This window comes from Leiobunum rupestre, chromosome 11, assembly GCF_980474605.1.
Source record: "Leiobunum rupestre chromosome 11, qqLeiRupe1.1.hap1, whole genome shotgun sequence".
NCBI lineage: Eukaryota > Metazoa > Arthropoda > Arachnida > Opiliones > Sclerosomatidae > Leiobunum > Leiobunum rupestre.
The window spans coordinates 7,273,331-7,297,225 of NC_143394.1; the positions used below are offsets into that span (position 1 = coordinate 7,273,331).

Below are 23,895 nucleotides of genomic sequence, written 5' to 3' on the forward strand. Positions count from 1 at the left end.
ACGACAAAGCTAGATTACTCCCTCTACACCTAATTTCGAGGAGGAATAAAAAGTGTAACCTCAGAGCTCTGGAACAAGCGAACAAAATTCGGGACAGGGTAAATATTACCCAGAGAACAGGCAAATAAAACGTTTTAGGGTAAAATGTTTACACTTTTGGTCCTCGGACAGGCGAAAAAAACCAACTGACAAGAGCATGGCCCAGCATTGTTTTGCTTCAATGTTCTTGTGGACCTAAATACGTTCCTGACATTGTTGTTGCCGATCTACTGCAAGGTTCCTTAGTTCCTAATTTCCTAAAACGCTACGCTTACAATTGGATCTCTGTAATCTGTTTCACGGTTCTTTCAAAAGTCGTTTGACCGTTTCATTTGTTAACAATGTCGTTCTCGAAAAGGGATATCGAAGAAATTAAGCCATGGATTGATAAAACCGTGCAAAAGTTTTTAGGTTTTAGTGAACCGGCACTTGTAAAAACTGCAATAAATTGTTTATCTTCTGGTTATGATAGGCGAAAAACTACAGGTAAGTTTAAGCCTTAGTTTTTCAACCTTTTTGATCAAATTTCCCACCATGGACTAATTGAGAACTTGCGAGCCCGATATTCCATTTTATCATATTAAATTTTGGTCTAAGGATGTAGAGAATTAATAAAAAATATCTTATATTTCCAGATAAATTAGCTAGTTTGTTAGATGATACTAAAGCAACAAAGTTAGCAGAAAAATTGTTTGAAACGCTTGATGTTTTAAAAATTAGAAATGTCAAGAGGAAAAAGGTAATATGCATATTTACCGTAGCATAAAGTGTGAAATATTTGGTAATACATATGTACATATTTGCTAAAAATATTAGGTTGAAGTGGAAGATACGTCAACAATGCCAAAAAAGAGTCGATTCGAAGAGGAAGCTTCTTCCAAAGTGGCAACCATTGAAAATGCTATTCCTTCTCCTATTGGACAGGCCAGTCCTGGACAGCTCACTGCAACCCAAATTAAAGAAATGATGTTAAATGCTCAAAAAGCTATTGAAGAGAGAAAAAAAGCATTAAAAGTATGTATTTCAAAAAAAAAATATTTTTTAAAAAATAATTTATAAATGTAATTTTTTATAGGATATGACTTTTCAACCTGTGAATGATATGCCTGTTGTGAACACTGTTCCCGTTGTTGACAAAAAACCAATGGTAGTATTACCAGGACCAACTGTGATGCCGGAAGCTATTGATAACAAAAATAGAATAAATGAATTGACTCAACAAATTCAAGCAAGACTCGTTAGTAGAGCTAATGCGATGGCTGCAGCAGCGACTGCAGCTGCCAATTTGAAATTACCAGATAAATCCAAGTAACCATTTTAACTTCATTTTTAAATTTATGTATACTATAAAATATCTTATTTCACGTAGGCCTGCACCGTTAATTTTGAATGAAGAAGGTCGTACAGTTGATGTATCTGGTAAAGAGATTCAGCTAATTCAGCGAGTTCCGACGCTGAAGGCTAATATAAGAGCTCAGCGTCAAGAACAATTTAAAATTAATCAAGAAAAAGTTACAGATGAAGTTGCGGAACAGAAATATTTTGATCCACGTGTTAAGTATGTGCTGTATGTGTTTTTGTTAATAGCATTTCTTACTAGTCTTGTCTGTTTTTAGCAATAAAACTGCCATAAGAGCTAAAAGGGGGTTCCGTTTTCATGAAAAAGGGAAGTTCGAACAAATAGCACAACGGCTGCGAACAAAGGTAAAAACTCACCTTAAAAAACTTTCCGTAATTAACAATTTTTTTTACAGGCTCAATTGGAAAAGCTACAATTAGAAATTGCCCAAGCAGCAAAGAAGACTGGGATATCTTCGGCTACGAAACTGGCCCTTATTACGCCAAAGAAAGAAATGGTAAGTCTAGGTGTTTCTTTTTCTTGACAACGAGGCTTTTTTAACGCTTCTAAATCTTAGAAACCATTTAAAATTGCTTCGCTCAAGTATATGGCGACCAAAACGCGAAATTCCTCGCTGGAAAAACAAAAGCCTACTTTTTTCTTTGTTGCTTTTTACCTTCCAGAAGTTTAAGAGAATTCGCAGTCAGGACCTAAAAAGCAATTCAGAACTCACACACAAAGCTCGTGTGTGTGTTTCTCTGTCTGTTGTCTTTTACAGGTCCGTATTTTATTAACTATATACGGCGATTATATTTAGAATTGATTAGCTCAAAGCTTAGTTTGAGGGAAATTCCATTATTTAATGGCATACTTGCACAATTACTTGGTAACTCGGAAGTGGATACATGTAAACCTTATTTTCAGTTAGAAATTGTTCCCAAATTAAAAATTTTGATAAGCTATGCTAGAAATATGAAGCATTTTGAAAAATCTTCAAGAAAAAGATTTCATCCTTGGTAAGTAAAAATGGACAACAAGTATGCCGTTAAATAGGGAAATGAAATCGTAGTTAAATTTATATTTCATGTAATTTTAATTTGACCAATTATTTCAGACCATATTAGCAATTATAACTAGAGGTGTGTGAGTAGTATATTTTGGGTTTCAAGTAGAGCACCAAATCGTTGAAAATTGGGTTCATTCGAGTCTCGAGCCCTGTAAAATTAGCCTCGCTTAAATCCTAGCCATTTAAATAAAGAAATGAAGTCTAATTTTTTAACTAATTACTAAATGTTAAGTTTAAAATAATTTTAATTTTTGTTAAACTTTATTTAATTGCCAATTTTAAAAATAATTTAAATAACTAAATTTAAAAAATAATTCAGGAAACCATCCCTAAAGTCGAATCTAGTCCTTGACAAAATAATAACCAATTAATATTAATAATCAGCTAGGCTTATACCCAAGGCACCACCTCCTAGTCATCTAGGGGCAAAGGACTCTGGTACTCATTAGAGTCATAGAAATAGCACTCTGACTTGCACACCTCTAATTATAAGTGAAGTTTATGTATTTCATACGAATGTAAATTTCCAGTTATTATTAAGGGACTTGAGTGTAATAAATAGGAAAGTTAAATTTCTTGCTGACCTTTATCCGTTGGTTCTCTATACAGAAAGAGGGTGAAATACCTGAAATTGAATGGTGGGACACTTTCATCATTAAGAGTGACAGGTAAGGTGTTGAACGCAGATTTCAAATTCTTACGATGTCTCCACCACTTCCCGTCAATTTTCTTGGAAATCAGAAGAAGAAATTAGAGCCCGAACCTTTTCAAATTTCTGAGTTACGATCTTGAAATTATCTCTCTTAAAACAAAAAAACTTAAGAGCTGGATGTTCGCTATCGTAATGAAGATATTTTTATTTATACCTTAAGCTTTTGTTGAGCCAATTTTACCTGTTTTGAGTTTTTTCCTTGCAGTTATGACCAAGCCTTGGAGGAAGATAATATTGATGAGAAATACGAAGGAATCACCAATTTGGTTGAACATCCAGCTCAGATGAAAGCTCCAAGTCAGTATAAAGTTTTTGAACAAACGTTAACTTGCAATTTAACCTTTATGCATTTTCAGTGGAAAGTACGAAACCAATTCTGCTTCCGGTATTTTTAACGAAAAAGGAACGCAAGAAACTACGTCGTCAAAATCGGCGCGAGGCTTGGAAAGAAAAGCAGGAGAAGATTCGATTGGGTTTGGACCCTCCACCAGAACCAAAAGTTAGAATGTCCAATTTGATGAGAGTGCTTGGCACCCAAGCTGTTCAGGATCCTTCCAAAATTGAAGCCCATGTCAGAGAACAAATGGCAAAACGACAAAAGTAAGTCTAAATAACATGCAACTTGACAAAATTGACATCCACTTTAATCTAGGGCTCATGAAGAAGCTAATGCTGCTCGTAAGTTGACGGTAGATCAACGTCGAGCAAAGAAAGTTAAGAAAATCAAAGAAGACACATCCCTCGGTGTTCAAGTAACTGTGTACAGGTAATTTCGCAGGAAGACTGAACTTTTTGGCACAAAGTCAATTAATATGTCTTTGCAGAGTTGTAAGCTTGCAGAACCCTTCTCACAAGTTCAAAATTGAAGTGAATGCGAAACAGCTATTCATGACTGGATGCGTTGTTATGTATCGTGATGTTAATGTCGTTGTTGTAGAAGGAGGTGTGTTACCCACAAAATATCATAAATGATCTGTATTAACAGTTATTACCACAGGACCGAAACAACAAAAGAAATTTAAGAAATTAATGATGCGTCGTATTAAATGGCAAGATGATCAAGGTTCCAAAGCTTCTAAGAAAGAAAAAGTAGATAATAAATGTCATCTTGTATGGGAGGTTCGTTGAATTAGGAGTATGACAAGACTATGTGCTTGGTATTCATAAATTTTTCTGTTCCAGGGAGCTACGAAGCACAGAAGTTTTGGAGATATGAAATTCAAGGCTTGTCCAACTGAAACACTAGCTCGTGACCATTTTAAAAAACACTGCGTTGAACATTATTGGGATCTGGCCTACAGTGTATCAGTTCTTGAAGGCGCAGATGATAATTAAATTTCTTAGCTGTATTTGTACATAAGTATGTTGAATAAATAACCCATTGAACTTTAAAACCATATATTTTAATAGCAAATTGTTAAATGGTGCAATTTAGATAGTGAACAAACATAGTAGCTAATTTATCATGGTTCTCAACAGGATGCATTTTTGTGTATGTTATGAACTGTCGCCTTAATTTTGTGAGAGCAGCAGGACTGGCTCTGTCTATTGCATGGAAGTATGAAAATTATGTTAAGGATATCAAATACAATTTAGGGAAATTGTTAGGTTGACAAAGATAAAAGGATATTTTTTCTGTTGAATTTGGAATTGTGATCTCTCCAGCAAAACCGGATTTCTGAGAATCTAAAATAACCTAATTAGGAGCAACAAAAAATATAATTTATTTACTAATAATGGTATAAAATTGGATGTAAGAACATTGTATACACAATAATATACTTGTAGTGATCATACGGGGTGACATTTGATTCTGGTTTGGGGAGAGAAAAAACCAGGTTGGGTAGGGTTTTTTTGGAATTTTTATTTATAAGCGTTTTCTAACAAAAAAAATTACCAAAACTCATTCAAAAGTAGCACATCTTTATCTTATAAAATATCTAAAACGTTTCCAAAACAATATGGATCAATCTCAGATTGTGACTCTGGATTAATGTGAGTTTCCTCTTTCTCACTTTTACTGCACTTTTTTAAATTATTCTACTACTTATTCAATTTTGAAATCTCCAGCTCTTCAGTTATAGTAGATTAATATTTATTTTTTGTCCGAATAATTTAAAAGTAAAACAGCGAATGAGAGACAAGTATGACGCGACCTTTGTACTTTAGAACGAGATAAGTCACTGATTGAATAGGCTGGCTTGCCCCTCCTTCCGCGTTTTGGTTGTAGCTAAATCCTCGCTCCGGCGTTATTTCTAACCAAAAAATTTAACAACCCAACCCGCGTCAGGTCAGGGTTGAAACCCAGCAATCCATGACTTACCAGTTGGGTTCTGGGTCCCAGTATGATCACTATATATTTGGAATATCTAAGGAAAAATTATGATCCTAATGCATGTTTATTTATATAAATCTTGACTAAAATGATAAGTAACATAATAATAAATAGCATGATTAGCCAAAATTAATAATGAACTGAGATATTGGTCAATCAAGGTTTAGTTCAGCTAAGCGCCTCAGGCTTCTACCACGGACAATAACATACTGCTCAATTCAATTGAAAGGTAAGACCAAGCCTACAATGAAGACTCAAAACTGAGTTTTCCTACAAGAATAACCTAAAAAATTATATCTCAAATAGTTGCGAGTACTACGTCCAAAGTAAATGAGCTTTTGAATAAAGCTTACTTTAATCACATCTTGAGTAATTCGATCCAGATCGTACAAGAAAGAAGATGAAGATAAGGGTTGCTGTTAAAAACAAAAACTTGCTTTCAAAAATATCGCTCATTTGTATATACCATGTAATTACATTTTGAGTTGCTTGGTTCGGTGGAGGAGGCTTTCGTTCTAACAACGCCTCGCTGATTTCTTGGAATGGAGGCTCCTCATCATTATGAATTAAAAATAATGGGGAATCCCATCTATTTCGGGATTCTGGACTCTCAAATCTTTGAACTAACCCATCAAATCTGAAATTATAAATTAACAACTATTATTGTACCTATGATTTTACGTATTAATTTAAAAAATATTACATGTCTTTCTCATATTGTAGAGTTGAGTCTCGTTGATTATTCCAACTCCATGCCAAGTCTTTTGAAATATCACAGTGAACAACACAATGCGTTGTTTTACTAGCTTTGGACATACAATATAACTCATATCGGTAGCCTAGAGATTAAGTTATTACTAAAGCAGTTCTATTTACTATGAAACCCAAGTTCATTTAACCTTTAATATAATTGCCACAATCAAGTATCGTAATAGCATCTTTAGATATTAACCTATAGTAATTAAAATTATGGTTAACTACTAAATATCAAAGGTATTAGTTTTAATACCTTTGCACTTCAGATTTAAGACCACTCCTAAAATCCTTTTCTACTCTACTATCTGCAATAAAAAATATTGAAAATTAAACATAGGCCTTGGCAGAGCAGAAGGTAAATCAGTAGAGAAGTTTAACCAAATCATCACCGGATTGGACAAGTACTAACACGTAATATTCTGCGCGTGCGCCTTGCATGGTAATGATCAAAATGGAAACGTTCTTTCGATCTCAATCGTTTTGGATTTACCTTTGAAAATCTCTTCACGGAAATTTTTACGTTCATCGCTAATTATAACAGTTTCGATACCTCTATTTGTAAAATAATTAGCTATTTCTTGGGCCCTTTTTGATTTGCCACTACAAGGAAAACCACATAACAATACCAGTGGCATGATCGTAATTATGAACGCTTATTACCTGTTTTCTAAAACGTCTAAGAGGTGGCGTGGTCTCGCAAATTATTTTGCCGCGAAAATTTCAGCGGGAAAAGTCAGTGTTCTTCCCAAAGTGAACCAAGTAAGCCGCACATTTTCTTATTCTAAAGACACAAAGGATTTAGATATAAAATCATCTTCAACTGAGGAAGTTACTAACAGCCCTAAAGAAAACAATATGCCTTTATCACCAAAAATGGTATTGAAGTTCAAGAAACTCACGGATCAAGCTATCACCCCAACGAGGGCATCACAATATTCTGCTGGTTATGATCTTTACAGGTAAGGCATTTTAGATCATTTATAAATTTTAGAGGTAGCTTATTTACTAAATTTCATCTATTCCACAGTGCTTATAACTACACAGCACTTCCAATGTCAAATATCTTAGTCAAAACTGATTTACAGATTGCAGTTCCTGATGGCTGTTATGGCAGAATTGGTAAAGCAATTAACAAATTTACGATAATAACTTAATGTAATATATTTAATTACTTGTTTCTAGCTCCACGATCAGGACTTGCACTTAAGAATTTCATCGATGTTGGAGGTAATTTTATTATAAAACTTAACAATAATTATCCTTAGGTATTAATGCTTCAATAAATCTTACTTAGCTGGAGTGGTAGACCAGGACTACCGTGGTAATGTTGGTGTGGTTTTATTCAACTTCAGCCAACAGGATTTCATTATCAAAAAGGGTGATCGCATTGCGCAACTAGTCTGCGAAAGGATTGCTTATCCAGATCTGGAAGAGTGTGATGTACATCCTCTTTATTATCAGGTTATTATATATTGAAACATGTAAAAAACTCTTCTGTCTCATTTCAGAGTCTAGATGAAACTATTCGAGGTGTTAATGGTTTCGGTTCCAGTGGCAAGAACTAAAACATTCTTTAGAAATATTGTAAAAAATGGTTTTAACAGCTTTCAACTTATGAATCTTACATACTGTATAAGTGTTTTTTAAATTATATTGTTTGATGTAAATGAATTTTAAAAGTATTGAAATAAAAATTAAAGGTACTCATTAACTTGGTATTTCACTTAAAGTGTTAAAGAGTTTCCAGTCGTAGAAATTGCAAGAGTGTCATTTCAGAAAAAATGAAGTACTAGAATAAACTAAATTGCAGTTCATGGTTATTGAAAATATTACTTGAAAATGTTTTATTGAAGCGCCTATTTCGATTTCTCTCAACATCGCCTTTTGCCAGATAATGCGTTTGTGAACTGTAGGGCAGTTAAATCTGGGAATTTCAACAAAATTTCCAAACAAGCTCACTAGCGTGGGAGGAGCCGCGTTTGGACGTAATAGAAGGTAGACCGTTTAAACGGTTTAAGTATGTTAAAATGAAGCAACCCATGAAAATGACGTTTGGGTAAATGTAATTTTCGTGGGTTGCTAAAATTGTCTAGTAAAATGAACAGTTTGAGTAACCATTCAGAGGAGGGTTATTAAGAGGAGATCTCGTAATTTCGCGCTTTTTTCCGTGGACCGTTGCACCTAGGAGCAACAAACACAAGGAGAACGGAGCTAGTCTTTAAACACGCTAACCAGTGTTGCCAATATTCGAAAGTTAGAAATCCCACAGTTTCGGTGAAAAACCGCCAAAAAGCCACAACCCCTATACATTCACGAAAACTCCTCGGAAAACAGGTACAATTTTTTGGGACCGAATTAAATTAGGTTTTTTTTGTTTTGTATTTTATTAATTTTTATTTTTTGGAAAAATTATTAATGTCATACTTAAAGAACTAGTTTACTTTATCCTCCTTGCTTATCCATAGGTAGAAACTCTACCATTTCATGCATTATACATTTTTGAATTGTGGAGATCGAAATGTCGGGGTTCTGGCTTAAAGTTAGTGCAATTGATATTATTGACCTCAAAGCTAGATCTCAAAATGCAATATGCATTCCACAGTAACGTTATGATAGCTTAAGCCTCTGAATGCGCTCCCCCCACACCCATTTGACCCTTGCTCCTCTTCAAATTGGATTCAGACCAGTTTATTTATTCAAAATTTGGGGGGTGACTGGTCACCGTGTCCTGTTTATTAATTCGAAATAATAACAAAAAAACAGAAGGTGACCTGTTTAATAATTCCAAATAATAGGAGATGGCCTATTAATTTAAGGTTTATATCAATTTAATTTGATTTCCCTATTCACTGGATTTATATGTACAGCGACTCCGCTTACTACCGCCGCGGCCGCACGTCGAGGTTTTATGTAGAGTCCCTTCGCTCGCATCTCTCGAACGAGTCGAACTGTCTAACCCCCCTCTGGCCTCAAACCCTCAATCCTCTAGTCTCGCTTTCCCTGGAGCTTGGAGGAATAAAACAAGTATACAGGAGTTGCGGAGAGCTGCGAAATCGGTTTCGTCAGTGACCGTGATCTTGCGCGATTCGGAGGGGTTCAAACGCGACTAGCGCCAACTGCATTCGGGATTTTGTAACTATTCTCATTTCATAGCATTGTTTTCGCGTCGTCTGGTTTGTTTTATTCCTCCAAACAAATACGAGTCATTTTGGAAAAAGGTGCAAAGAATTTAGAAATGTTTCAAAACAAACCAGACGACGCGAAAACAATGATATAAAATGAGAATAGTTGCAAAATTCCGTATGCAGCTGGCGCTAGTCGCGTTTGAACCCCTCCGTCTCGCGCGAGTTCACAGTCACTGACGAAACCGATTTCGCAGCTCACCGCAACTCCTGTATACTTGTTTTATTCCTCCAAGCCTGGAGTACGGTAGGCTACCTGGCTATGCGGTAACGGACCGGAGACTGGAGTTACGGGGCCAAGAGAAAGAGAGATAATACGGTAAATTACGAGGGTCTTCTAGGTTATGGTAGTAGTATTAGGTGAGATAGTACTATATTGTACTATTCTTGTGGTACTCATAAAATAAAGTTAACTATTTTGAATACGTGTAAAGTTAATGTTACCAACATAATATAACTTCTAAACATTTAGTATATGTTTTTTAGGCTTATAAATGACATTAGAACATTTTATATAAGACCAGTTTAATAATTCATAAGCTAGGGGGTCACTGGTCATAAGGACCAGTTTAATAATTCATAATTATGCTAGGGGGTCACTGGTCATAAGGACCAGTTTAAAAAAAACCTTATTTCCAAGGCTGATATTCGGTGACATCGGTTTCGTATTGTACGCTTTGTCGCGTTTCCGGTTTTGACGTCACGATAGTCATCGGTTACTTACCGAAGTCATCGGCTGGAAGAGTCGGTTTTTCCGATGACTGACGTCATTTCTGACGTAAAACTACTATAAAAGCTACGACATTTTAAAAAACAACGATTGATGAATAAAAGCGTTCAGCAACTTACGACGTCATTATGACGAAAAAGCTTATCGGTGGAAAATATCCAATCGATCGGGTTTTTTTTCCGTTGACTGCTGCTGAACGTAGCTATTTTTTTTTTAAATTAAAAGGAAAGTTTATTCTTATTTTTATCCTTTAAATTTTATTCTTAATTCTTTATTCCTTACTATCAGGAATCCATAACGCTACTTAACATAAGTAGCGTTATGGATTCCTGTTACTATTTATAGTAAGTATAACTACTTTGGTATTTTATAAAAAAAAAAGTGAAAATCTCCCAAAAATTGAAAAATCCCACAAAACCCTTTGCTTTGTTTAAGAAAACCCGTTATCCCATTTCCAAAAATAACACCCTAAAAATCCCACGATCTGGCATCACTGACGCTAACGAAGGGTTGTGTACGAACAGCGTTGCCAACCTTTTAAGAAGTGTTTATCGTACCAGGGGATCGAAATTATCGTATTTTCGATAAAATTATCGTACGCTTTAAAAGGCTCGGCCGAGGCGAACCATTTCCAGATTTCTAAGTGTTTTCTGGGCATGCATACACCCGAGCGGCGAGTGGGAATTTTAAAAGATCAAAAAAATTTAGTTAAAAAACCTCGCCTGCGTTTGGGTTTGACCTTGACTGCATATTTTAGGCCAAAAATATGTTTCGGATATGAAACACAGTAGTGAGGTTAGAGGAAAAGTAGGGAAAAACTAGCGTATAATTTATATTTATATTTAGAAAGCTGATTTATACGGTATAAATCAGCTTTCGAATTGGTTTTTGCGGAATCTAGATTTCAATAGTATCAGGTTTTTTAACGAATAAATTATTTTATTTGAAAATTTCAAACTATCGTACGTTTTTCGTACGATTATTTGAAAATTTCAAAGTATCGTAGGTTTTGCGTACATCGTATTTGAGCCCTAAATATCGTACAAATACGATAGTTATCGTACGGTTGGCAACGCTGTGTAACAGTAACAGTACGAATTTCATTGGACGACGTCACGAGCCTTTACGATGAACGTTTTACGGGTGGGGGGGGGGAAACAATTTCCGAATTTTCCCCTTCCGACGGCAGCAGGCGCTAAAGCGTCTAGCCAATGAAAAACGTACACAAGAAAATCCACGACTTTTGACGGGTTGCGTTCTCCTTTTGTGGGGTGGGGGGGGGGGGGCAAAATAACGAGAATGAATATTGGTGTATATAGCAATGAGCATTCACACCAAGCGCACCAGATTCAAAATAAAACAAATGGAAAAATTAACAAACACTAAAAGCGAACAATGCAATAAAATGAACACACAAATCAAAAAATTAAAATACGCGACAAATCGAATAACAAAACAAAAAAAAAAGAAACGAGATAATAAAAGTCCGAAGAAAGTTATCAAGTCCGAACAGCGTTGCGAAGTATAGCGCAAGTGGCGGAAATAACGTCTGAAAATCCGGCCTGGACCGCTTTCAACACACCCGTCAGAGAGACAGGAAGAGCCCTCTTATGGAGACTACTAAGGAGACCTCGCCGTGCTGCAACTTGGAATGGACAGGCGAAGAGAATGTGCTCCGCGGTATCTACCACCCCGCACTTCGAGCAAGAATCCGAGCTACTCAAATTAAAGCGGAAGAGAGTTGCTTTCGTGGGAAGGCGTCCGCAGCCGAGACGCGCTAAAAGAGTGTCATCCCGCCTGGGGAGCTGCCGCCGCATAATCTCGCGAGAGCCCGGATTATGCTTCGCTTCCCTGAGCGCGTAGGAGGTGGCGCGGGTCTGCCAGGAGTCCCACCAAGCACTGGTAACCACTTTACTACACGCGGATTTCAATTCGGAGAGCGTAGCCGGGAGGAAAAAGTCCACCTTGGAGGGACGCGGAAGACTGGTGACGCCCGCGAGACCGTCCGCCGTTTCATTGCCCACTACGCCGACGCATAGAGGGGGCTGGAATAATCCAGCCTGGAGCGAATGAGGTGGGTGTACAAAAGCCTTAGCACGCCTCTACTGGCACCCCAACCGGTCGCTGAGACAGTACGCAGAAGATTGAGGTGCTTGAGAGAAGAGGAGGCTAGAGCCTCGACGTGAGGCTTCCATGTGAGTCGGTCGTCGAAAATACCACCGAGGTACCTATACGAGTGGACTTTGGTTAACGGAGTGCCATCGAGACTGAGAGTGAGATCGCCTGGGATGGTAGTCTCTTTTGAGAAAAGCATAAACTGGCACTTGAGTCGCTGAAAGTTGAGCCCCCAGAGTGCACCGTACTCCGCGATGTGATCAAGCGATTGCTGCATGGAGCCGTATAAGGAGCGAAGGGCTTGGCCACAGACCCAGGCCTTGTGTGGGGTGTTGTGTTTGTTGCTCCTAGGTGGCACATTATTTAAAGTTTTCAGATGTAAAAATCAAGTCATATTATTTCTATTTATAAGCTATATATCTTAAACAAGTTCAAACAACTAAAGTAATAAAGTTTTTCATTTGATTGTTCATGAGATCGCACTGATCAATATTTCACGTTCCATTATAGAACATAGAATTAGATTTCTCCGATTTCTATGGATATCATTTAATAACAGGGCTGCCAGACATTTTTCCCTTGAAATAAATTAAATCGAACGAAAAAAGCATAGCAACCCATATGTCATAAGATTTCTATGTAGCAACCTAATTTCGTAACTTTCTCACCTGTACCACGGCCAACTTTGATCACGCGCTGTACGTGCTACAGCGGCCAACACATTCGTCGAAATTCCGCGAGAAAGGATTTTCCCCCTATAAACTGTATTATAACGTGTAGGAGCTCAGCGCCACGCTCGGTTTTTATTTTGGTTTCAATGTAAAAACTATTCTAAAAATAATAATCCGCTAGGGGCGCTCACGTCATACACATCTTTTGCTCATAGGTTAACACAGAAACGTCAACGAATGAGATGGCCGTAAGGGTCAATATTTGACTCTTAAAAAAGCTCCTGTAGCGCGAGAGATCAAAGTTTGCCGTGCCTGAAATAACTCGCGTTGAACGTTTTGGGAAAAGTCAAGTCCATAGATAAAATAACTTCTTATATAGATAGGAAACTTCATGTTGTAGAAGTGACGCCAGAATTTTGGCCGACATCTGGTGGCGGCACCCGAATAATATTATTTGGTGAAGTTCTCACTATTCGAAGTCCGTACTAGAACCTTGGTGTAACGCAATCCCAATTGCAAAGGCTTAAGCGAGCTATATGTATTAAAAGTACTTTTTCTTGAACTGAGAGCAAATTTTAAAAAATAGCACTAAAGAAATAGCATTCAGTAAAGATTTAAAGTTTGTTTTAAACGCTATTTCTTTACCTTGCAAAATACGTTTATTCCCAAAACTCCGACCTCAAATTTCTCAATACATTCTACGCTCTTGAGAACACAGCCAACTGGCACAGTCACTAGATGTCAGGGCAATCTCGTGAGAGTCAGTTTGCCCCATTGAAGTTTCCTATCTATATACGAAGTTATTTTATCTATGGTCAAGTCCTTAAAGGGATCCATCACTCACAACAGGGGAGGCATAGGGGTAGCATAAAATCCAGACTTGCAGTGTGCTTCAAAACCAGTTTTTTGGTGACCCCTATGCCTTCCCCTGTTGTGAGTGAGGGATCCCTTTAAGGAACGTCCCATTAAGCTAACTTTCAACTCTGAGAAAAATCGTGATATTGTCTTGGAAGAATCTCGCCGATTGAAGTCCCAGTCTAGCGCAGAGATTTCTGCTGTCTTTTGTCCCAGATCGCCCACTGTTGCAACGTCTGAGCTACAAACTGCACCGCCGATCATTTAGAAGATAGGAAAATAAGGACACGTCCACTAGTCGTGTGACCTCTGATGAATCTAGTACTCGGGTTGAAAGTCATACTCACCCAAAGGTCACCTTGCCGAAAAACACAGGGTCGTAAGTTCTGGAAGTATTTGGCCCGTCTACGGAAAACTGCACCATCTGATTCTCCATGCACAAGGTTTCGCGGCTTTCACTCGAAGGCTGGCAAGTTATTAACTTCAAAATCAGCAATGTTAAAGAGACTTACTGAGTATATTCAAGACCTAGAGGAAGAATTGTTAGCGCCAGAGGCATTACATAATGGTGGGATCCTACGACCTCTCATTGGCTGAAGGTTCAAAACGAACTGGCGACAAGCTCGGCCGTAGGCGGCAGCATTCTAGTTACCTATGAGATTTCAATGATTTAAAGCAAAACAGTGTCGGCTCGACGTGAAATAACTCTTTTTTCAATAGATGTCTTATTCTACTTTTGATAATACCCATATGCCAAGATCATAGAAATCGGATAACAAACTAGAACGCTTAATCGAACGGCTGGCAGCCCACAATTTAGATTCTTGGCTAAAATGAGAGTAACACCATCTACGCCACGCGCATTAAACTTATTTTATCTAATGATCAAGTCTACTTTGTGAATAACGTAGGCACTGATGCAAATAACCATTTACGGGTGTTGTTGACTCATTAGTGGTCTTTTCCACTTTCTTTAACGGTTTTAGCTGTAAGTACAAAGCGAGAGAAGGCTGCAACTATCCAGAATGTGGTTTTCGGATTCATATTTTTCGAAAGGTAAATACAGCATTTCTTTGTTATTTTACGTGATAATAGATTTATTTTAAATAATGTTACTCCTAAAATATTTAATTACGCAATTTTGAACCATTCTTCATTTTTATTTAAAAAAACTAGCTTTCTATGATTTGCACAAAACGAGTTTTCTAGTACGATCTTAGCGATTGGAAATTATGGTAAAAAGAAAACTATTTCTAACACTAAACTGTGAAAAGATATGTTTTATTTTGTGTATTTACTCTTACACGATTTAATTACGCAATTTTGAGTCATTCTTCAACTTTAATTAAACATAAGTCGCTTTAAAGATGTCAAGAAAACCGCGTTAACGGCGTGCTAAAGTCGGCCATTTAATCTCAGGTGAAATAGAGTGTTAGTTCACCAGTGCGGCGCAGATGGCGTAACTTTCGTTGCCAGCCAAACGAAAAGCATGGGCCAAGGGCAGGGTTCTTTAAAAGTTCTAATCGGACCACGCGACAAAATTTCAAAAATCGTTCTAGTTGGTTATCCGATTTCTATGGCCAAGATCGATCTCAAAATGCCAAGAAGTGGCAATATTGGAGGGGATTGACAATATTATGGGGAAAAACATCTGTAAACCGAGCTTCAAAATAGCTACCGCAGTGCCATTTTGGGATTCTTGTTCTGCTTTTCGTTTTGAAACTTTTGGTAGATTTAAGTTTGGCATATTTATGATCTAAATTCATTTTCAAATTAAAAGCTACTCCAAGAAAAGGCCACGCGCTATCAAAGAATTCTCTTTGGCGCTATTGTTGCAATTAAATTTTTGCCTTTTCGATTACGAAGAATCCCGAAATGGCGCTGCGGTAGCTATTTTGAAGCTCGATTCCAGAATACAGAATGATGTTTTCCCCATTGAGTTGGGAATAAATAGAGGTACAACCAAAGATAATTTAAACTTCGTACCCTAGATTCGAAATCACTCTCTCGCGCGTTGCCGATAGCGTTTACCCACTTCCCGCCGGAACTCAGAAAAAATTCGCTCCAATGGTGGCGCACTACTGCCATCTAGGGATAGAAACTAATTTTTTTTTGGAAGTTGCGGTGCGTAATTTGACGCGTTTTGCGTTCAACTCGAAGTTTTAAAACATGATGGACCACAATTATAGCACTAAAAAAGTTTCAAATCGAAAGAAAAAACCTAGACTTACTAAAGGTGAGTAATATAATCTTACAAGCGATTCAAGCATAATTTGACTAAACTTAATAGTTCATTCAATTTCATTTACCATTTTAATAGGGTTCGTGTTTAACATCGACATTCTTAAGGAATATTTGCCTGAAATTTTAGAAATTCTTCAAGATTGGCATCATTACCGAAAGAAGATATACAACCACCAGAATTAACATTTGTTAAAGTAAGTTTTTATTGGAAATATATGATTTACAATTAAGCGTGTTTCTATAAATACTCTTGTTTTAAATAAAACAAATCTAGGCCTAAATATGGCGCCTTACCGCAACCGATGGAGCCGATTTTTCTGAGGTCACGTGCCGGAAGAGGGTAAACGCTTCGTAACAAAACCGTGAATGGGAAAGCTCTCAGTATTCGAATCTAGGGTACGAAGTTTAAATTATCTTTGGTACAACTAAATCTGGCTGGCGCGGGACCAATTTCGTTCTACCGTGGTGGCATCTGTCTCTAGTGATGGCAACTATATTGCAATTGAATTTTTTCGCAAATCTGACGCGAAAAGGAAATGTAGGATTTCTCGTAAAAAACAAACCTTTGAAGTTGTTTAAAAATAATTTTATTCTGTCAACACGATCCTTTTTAACTCAAGTTACGGTGAGTTAGCTAATAATTATTTATTTTTAGCCATATAACTTTACAAAATAGAGATGGCGCTACCGCCTAATAATAAAGATGAATTTCGTACAGTCTTATCAGGAGAGGTCCCGCGTAACCATGGCGACCGAAATCGTAATTGTAATTCTAGCAGTATTATTCCCAATTCAATGGTTTTCCCCATTGAGTTGGGAATATTAACCTAGAGATCCAATCAAATCTGCTCCACGCGAACCAAGTTTTTGAAAATTACGGATGTGCCATCTCGGTGCCGCCCAGGCTTGGAAATAAGTGGTGGTCACTGGGTCAAAGACCAGTTTATTAATTGCTCGGACCAGTTTTTTTATTCAAAATTTAGAGGTTCACTGGTCCAGTGTCCAGTTTATTAATTCAAAATTATCTACCGTATTATTAACCAACTGGTCTACGTGACCACTTAAATATTTCAAGAGTTGGGAGTCACTGGCCAAATAGACCAGTTTAGAAATAAACCTTATTTCCAAGCCTGGTGCCGTCTCCTCTAAAATGACGAGAAAACGTTATCATATGACCCTTGGCGCCATCCATTATTTTTGAAAAAAAATATTTTTGCCGGAAAACGCGTTTTATTTGAACGAAACATTGAGACATAGACGGCGCCACGGGTAGAATTATAAAGTTTTCTCGTCATTAACAGACGGCAGTATTCTTATTTTTAAAAAACTTGTTTCGCGAAATACTGAAATCCGACGTTTTCATTGGACCTCTAGATTAATATTCCCAACTCAATGGTTTTCCCCCATTGTCAACCCACCTCACCCCCTAAAATTCTGTGTGAAAGTTGGTGTCCGAAATATTGATTTCACTAGCAGGCTAGCAGCGGCTGCTCTTTTTCGTTTCTGAATCAGCTGCAATTATGAATGCGCCACCAGCATTCGAGTCATTTCTCTTATTCGATGGAGAAAAGAAGTAATTATGTGATATAATAGATGGAACGTACAGTGAATTAATAAAATTTTCCATGACATCAGGATAACAATCGAAAAAGATACAAAGGTTCCAAATGCTGCTCTGTTCACTGTGAACAAGGAAGATCATACTCTTGGAAATATGATTAGAATGTAATATGGAAAAAAGCCTAAGATTTAACCTGAAAATAATAACAAAACCTTTAGGCAGCTTTTAAAAGATCCGAATGTTCTGTTTGCTGGATACAAAGTGCCACATCCATTGGAGCACAAGTTCATTTTGAGAGTGCAAACCACACCTGATTACGCGCCCCAGGAAGCTTTCACCAATGCAATCACAGATCTTATTTCGGAGTTATCATTACTTGAAGAAAGATTCAAAGTATTATGAGATAAACCATGTAACAACAACCATAATTAACTTCTTACAATTTTTAGGAAGCTGTTAAAGGAAAACAAGAAGGTCTAGATTAAATTTTTTTATTTTTGTACATGTAAAACTTTTAAACCATTTTTCATTAAAGCATTGAAATTTACATAGTTCTATGCTTTATCAATAAGCATATCTAAGCAGTTGGCCTTTAAAAACCTCTTCATGAAATTTCTTTGAGGAACCACAGTTTTCAGATCTAACAAATTACCAATGGGTCCTTTCAATTGCCGATGCACCATTATTATTTGCGCAGTTTTCTCACCAATGCAAGGCAAAGATTTTAAATATTTAGGAGAACCATTGTTAATTATGTCTAAAACCTTTTCCCCATAGGATTTTACAAAAATGACTTGTTGATTGGTAACATCAGAAAGTCGAGGTGCTGCCCTGGAATTTAATCGAGGGGATGATCTCTTTTGCTTTTGTTCCTTGATGCTTTGAAAATATTTTTCAATTTTTGGGTAGATTGTTGCTTCCATCAAAGTTTGAACTTTATTAACTAATGGACTGAAATAAACATTTAATTATACACTATTCTAAAAACTAAGTTCAAAACCGATGCTGTACCTGCAAAAATCTCCCATTGGCAAATTTACATCATTTTGAATGGCATTTTCTTTATCAAGAGGATTTTCTAAAAAAAAAAGTGAAGTTGTTTATTAATGTAATATAAAAATATGAAAAAGTGTTGAAGGGCTACAAAAAGCATTTGAAGTTTCCAGAAATAGGGCTTTAAATAATGCCAAATTATGATTATTCAGATTTGCTTTCACGAAGTAAAGCTACCTGAAATTCGGGTCAAATTCTGGCCCTTTAAAATGGTCTTTTAGAGAAGCTTTAAAATATAATATTAAATAAACAATACCAATAACATTTTCTTCAATATCAGTTGCTTTATCTGGTGTGAATGTTTCATTTAATCTACTATTCTGGCAAGATTTATCATCTGGTGAGAAAGTAAGATTTAGTTTAATAGTTGGCTCGCACTCTTCGACTTCTGACAAGTGGTCTTTCACAGGGGAAAATGTGGTGTTAAGTTCATTTGTGGCCTCTCGCACCAATTTCTTTCGTTTGGCTACTACCGAATGATCTGGAATAAGGCAGGATGGTCGTTTGGACCGTCGCACAGTCTCCATGTAATCTAACTTTTTTAAAACACTTTGCTCAAGCATACCATGAACTCGTTTTGCTAATGGACTCAAAAAACTCGAAAAATCAGATTCTTTCAGATGTTTCTGCTTCGGAGGTTGTGGAACGATAAAACCAATAGTAGGTTTGATGGCTGATAATGGACAGAATGCTTGTGAAGAATTTGTTTTAAATGCAGGTGTTGACGATACACTAGGCTGAATAGGCAAACTTCCACAGCTTCGTAACAAAGATGGGGTTGGTGGTATCTTATCCATTTTTGAACGAAACGGGTTGTTTTCTTTCACAAAAGAGGTCTGTTGAAGGCTCACACTCGGAATGTTAAATGCACAGCTAGCGTAACGAAGAGTATCAACAGATTCCGTCACATAATCAATATTGGGATTCACACAAGCGATCATGAGAGTATTGCTGATTCCATTTAGGGAATCTAAAAATAAGTAATTATTAATGACTGTTCGTATTTTTAATGCAAGACTAGACTACCTTTAAGCATTCTTGTTAAAACCGAATCACGGTAAGGAATATGAACAGCATTTTTACTAGACAAAACTTTTAAAACTTTGCCTAAGCTAAGCAGTCCTTTATTTATATTTATCCCTGAAAAAAATTGATAAGAAACAGCTATGACAAAGGAGTTTTTTTTCAAGCTACCTTCTCGCTGCTGTTGTCCTACAGTAAGCGATTTTCGTACACCTTCTGATCCAGCCAAATCCACAAGATACAGTTTATAACTTTTACTGGAAACAATTTCAATTTGAATAAAAAACAGATACAAAGTAAAAAATTGTAGTAAATTTATTAACTTCATCCCAATAGTCAAATTAATGATAAAAATTGCGTGAGATCGGCTTGAGTTTGCATTCTGAGCAGTAGACCCTGTAGTTCTGGCAATACTGCCTTGTTCCAAATAATTAAGGCCTTCCTCGAGGTTAGATACAGAAATTGATGACAAATTTTTAAGCTAAATGAGGAAATGTAATTATTTTTACTATAAAAAATCTTAACACAAATCAATTTACATTCAGAACGTTCTTTTTTTCTTGGAGTTGAACATTTTGTCGCTTGGATCCAAGGATATCATAAATTAATTCATTGTAGATTTCCAAAAAAGAAACTTCAATTTTCCAGTTGTCAGTGTATCTTTCAAAAATATGTTTCATAACTTTTGGAATGATACCGCTTTCAGGTGTTAAATTATCTTTATCTTTGCAATAATTAGTCCCCATGGTGAAGGTTTTGCCCGAACCAGTCTGACCGTATGCCAAGACCGTGCCATTTTGACCTATAAAGGGGTTATTTACAATTTGATAGAACCAAAAGTGGATGGATTTCCACTTTTGATAGAACTAGAAAAGAATAAATTCAAACCTTTCAGGAAATCATCAACTATATTTGATATACATTCATCATACAACTGATCATTAGAGGTCACGTCATCAAACACATAATCAAATATGAAACTTTTTTCATGCCCCAAAATAACAAGGTTTTCATCTTTATTTATTTCAACGCAATTGGCATTTGGGTGTCCTATTGCTTCAGCATTCAGAGGCCTACTTCTAACTGCCACTTTCACTGGCATGGTTTATAGATTTTTTCACTGAAAATATATCAATTTAATATAATAACATAGTAAAATTTACTTAGCTTACATTCAATATTCAAAGCGTTTTTCTCAGCTAATTTCTAAATAAATTAGACCACCAAACAATTTACAATGAAAAACACCGTTATGAAATTATCCTTCCTGATAAAATGACGCTAAGAAAAGAAATTTGAATTCAAAGAAAATTCGTTCATTGGCTCAAAGAATTTAAGTTTATATTCATTGATTGGCTGATGATGATCCCCATTCAACGAATGATAAGATACAGAATAGTTCACTTTTTTTTTTTTTTATAAAATACCAGAGTAGTTACTTACTATAAATAGTAACAGGAATCCATAACGCTACTTATGTTAAGTAGCGTTATGGATTCCTGATAGTAAGGAATAAAGAATTAAGAATAAAATTTAAAGGATAAAAATAAGAATAAACTTTCCTTTTAATTTAAAAAAAAAAATAATAGCTACGTTCAGCAGCAGTCAACGGAAAAAAACCCGATCGATTTTATATTTTCCACCGATGAGCTTTTTCGTCATAATGACGTCGTAAGTTGCTGAACGCTTTTATTCATCAATCGGTGTTTTTTAAAATGTCGTAGCTTTTATAGTAGTTTTACGTCAGAAATGACGTCAGTCATCGGAAGAAGCCGATGACTTCGGTAATAAACCGATGACTATCGTGACGTCAAAACCGGAAACGCGACAAAGCGTACAGTACGAAACCGATGTCACCGAATATCAGCCTTGGAAATAAGGTTTTTTTTTAAACTGGTCCTTATGACCAGTGACCCCCTAGCATATGAATTATTAAACTGGTCCTTATGACCAGTGACCCCCTAGCTTATGAATTATTAAACTGGTCTTATATAAAATGTTCTAATGTCATTTATAAGCCTAAAAAACTATACTACATGTTTAGAAGTGAGATTATGTTGGTAGTAAAGTGGAAGAAAGAATAGAGTCTTATGAAGTTATGCTTTTGGCCAAGACGACAAATAGTTGCTTCAATAAATACAGGGTTTGTAAAAAATGGTAATCTCTTTTTATTTTATTTAAATGTTCGGTTATTTACTCATTCCCTCGATGCTCTAAGAGAAGCCCACTCTGTGGCTTATGGAGCCTTTTGTATAAATAAATAAATAATGTTCTTATTTCCACAAGCACTATATAAACAATAATTCGTGGGTCCTGGCTCTTAGAAATATTACTTCTCGGCGACTTCCGGGAAGATAATTTTTAAATTTATTTAAGCCATTGAGTTGGGAATATTAATTTAGAGATCCAATCAAATCTGCTCCTCGCGAAACAAGGTTTTGAAAATTATGAATGTGCCATCTCCTCTAAAACATGGACTAATTAGTCCATGTCTAAAATGACTAGAAAACGTTATCATATGACCCGTAGCGCCATCCATTATTTTTGAAAAAACAATCTTTTTGCCGGAAAACGCGTCTTATTTGAATGAACCATGACTACGGTTACATGGGGCTCTGAACGTAGACGTAAGGGAACGTCGACGTTCCGAAAAGGGGAGCGGTTACATGATCGTCGTTTCAAAAAATACTACGGATTTTTCCCTCCAAAACAGGGTATTTTGGGACTCCTTAAAAATATGCTTTACTTGCGTTTTATTAGTATATAATTTTAGGTAAGTTTCTATTTCTATTCAATTATAAAATAATACATTTTTAAATATAAATATATCAAGTATTTCATATTATAATAATAATATATAAAATGACATCTTTCATACGTTGATTAATTTATTATATAAATTATGTTCATTATATTTTCAGTATAATTTAAAGTTTCATAAATTATAAATTGCAATTTGTAGTGAGTAAATTGTTTCGAAATATTTGAAATTATTTATAAATTAATAAGAAATGAAATTAAGTATATAAAATAATATTTATATAATTATTATATAAATAGTAAATAAATATAAAAATAAATATAAATAGTAAATAAATATAAAAATAAATATAAATAGTAAATAAATATAAATAATTATAAAAAAAATCAAATTAAAACGAATTTATTTCGGAACAGTCGGATATGATAGGAAAAATCCCTACTGGCCAAGGAAACGTCGTCGTAAAGAGGTTACATGCAGCGCCGAACGTCGACGTAAGGCGTTAAATCGACGGTTCGAGCAGTGTTGCCAATGTGTGGGATAAATCCCACATCGTGGGATTTTTGGCGATTTTTTGGGCTGTGTGGGTAAAGGGATTTTTAAGCGAAAATCGTTGATTTGGTGGGATTTTTGGCCTGCAATTTTGAAAAAACTATTTCCAGAAATGCATAAACCGAAAATATCAGACTTCTATAATCACAATAATCACAATAATCATAATATTAAATCTCTTGCAATTTTTTATAAAAATTATTAGTTTTTTTTATTTAATATTTTTCCCGCGCTGGCCTACGAAACTTGAAAATATTTGGCATGTTTTCCGCCGAGTTTTGGGAGGGGGCGTGGCTAAAAACGTGTAGGGAGTTTGGCTGGAAAGTTTGGAACTGGACTATGGGATTTTCGCTCGTCAAACATTGGCAACACTGGGTTCGAGGTAGTTTTCGTTAAGTCGACGTATCTCTTCGAACGTCGACGTTTGTGCGGTTACATGAGAAAAATAAACGTCGACGCTCCGAGCTCCATGTAACCGTAGTCCATGAGAGATAGACGGCGCCACGGGTAGAATGATAACGTTTTCTCGTCATTTGGTAGCAGACGGCAGTATTCTTATTTTTTAAAAACTTTTTTCACGAAATACTGAAATCCGACGTTCTGTTTGGACCATTGCGTTGGGAATAAATAGAGGTACAACTAAATCTCGCTGCCGTGGGACCAATTTCTTTCAATAAGGCAACTTTATCAACTTTATCGTTCTACCGGGGCGGCATCTGTCTCTGGTGGTGGCCACTATATGGCAATTGAATTTTTGAGCGAATCTGACGCGAAATTGAAATGTATGATTTCTCGTAACAAACAACCCTTTGAAAATGTTTAAAAATAATTTTATTCTGTCAACACGATCCTTTTTAACTCAAGTTACGCTGAGTTAGCTAATAATTATTTATTTTTAGCT

General features: G+C 36.1%; 5 protein-coding genes across 6 annotated transcripts; 3 read left to right on the forward strand and 2 right to left on the reverse strand.

Annotated features, from left to right (window-relative positions):
- Positions 1 to 313: 313 nt before the first annotated feature.
- On the forward strand, positions 314 to 4,550 carry Prp3 (pre-mRNA processing factor 3). The gene is made up of 14 exons (XM_090164253.1): positions 314 to 525; positions 675 to 778; positions 856 to 1,053; positions 1,115 to 1,347; positions 1,409 to 1,597; positions 1,656 to 1,743; positions 1,794 to 1,895; positions 3,054 to 3,112; positions 3,362 to 3,453; positions 3,513 to 3,756; positions 3,809 to 3,922; positions 3,981 to 4,099; positions 4,154 to 4,275; positions 4,339 to 4,550. Exons 1-14 carry the CDS (start codon positions 381 to 383, stop codon positions 4,489 to 4,491), a joined length of 1,962 nt encoding a protein of 653 aa, XP_090020379.1. The 5' UTR covers positions 314 to 380; the 3' UTR covers positions 4,492 to 4,550.
- Positions 4,550 to 6,912, reverse strand: LOC149921249 (protein KTI12 homolog). Its single transcript, XM_090164254.1, has 8 exons — positions 6,738 to 6,912; positions 6,501 to 6,552; positions 6,391 to 6,443; positions 6,195 to 6,330; positions 5,969 to 6,128; positions 5,845 to 5,907; positions 4,787 to 4,852; positions 4,550 to 4,714 (listed from the first exon to the last, which is right to left on the reverse strand). Exons 1-8 carry the CDS (start codon positions 6,880 to 6,882, stop codon positions 4,574 to 4,576), a joined length of 816 nt encoding a protein of 271 aa, XP_090020380.1. The 5' UTR covers positions 6,883 to 6,912; the 3' UTR covers positions 4,550 to 4,573.
- On the forward strand, positions 6,773 to 7,952 carry LOC149921250 (deoxyuridine 5'-triphosphate nucleotidohydrolase-like). Its single transcript, XM_090164255.1, has 5 exons — positions 6,773 to 7,206; positions 7,275 to 7,366; positions 7,430 to 7,474; positions 7,542 to 7,687; positions 7,756 to 7,952. The coding sequence occupies exons 1-5, from the start codon at positions 6,881 to 6,883 to the stop codon at positions 7,810 to 7,812; spliced, it is 666 nt and encodes a 221-aa protein (XP_090020381.1). The 5' UTR covers positions 6,773 to 6,880; the 3' UTR covers positions 7,813 to 7,952.
- A 9,533-nt stretch (positions 7,953 to 17,485) lies between these two features.
- Polr2J (DNA-directed RNA polymerase II subunit RPB11) lies at positions 17,486 to 18,152 on the forward strand. The gene is made up of 4 exons (XM_090163253.1): positions 17,486 to 17,617; positions 17,680 to 17,769; positions 17,824 to 17,998; positions 18,055 to 18,152. Exons 1-4 carry the CDS (start codon positions 17,565 to 17,567, stop codon positions 18,088 to 18,090), a joined length of 354 nt encoding a protein of 117 aa, XP_090019379.1. The 5' UTR covers positions 17,486 to 17,564; the 3' UTR covers positions 18,091 to 18,152.
- Positions 18,088 to 21,120, reverse strand: LOC149921252 (chromosome-associated kinesin KIF4-like). Of its 2 annotated transcripts, XM_090163252.1 has the most exons (10): positions 20,854 to 21,120; positions 20,570 to 20,801; positions 20,221 to 20,483; positions 20,005 to 20,162; positions 19,853 to 19,938; positions 19,685 to 19,798; positions 19,224 to 19,628; positions 18,915 to 19,139; positions 18,617 to 18,683; positions 18,088 to 18,556 (listed from the first exon to the last, which is right to left on the reverse strand). In XM_090163252.1, the coding sequence occupies exons 2-10, from the start codon at positions 20,781 to 20,783 to the stop codon at positions 18,160 to 18,162; spliced, it is 1,929 nt and encodes a 642-aa protein (XP_090019378.1). In that variant the 5' UTR covers positions 20,784 to 20,801; positions 20,854 to 21,120; the 3' UTR covers positions 18,088 to 18,159. The 2 variants fall into 2 exon arrangements, with proteins under 2 accessions (XP_090019378.1, XP_090019377.1); XM_090163251.1 differs by having other exon boundaries at positions 18,915 to 19,628; positions 20,854 to 21,115.
- Positions 21,121 to 23,895: the final 2,775 nt, after the last annotated feature.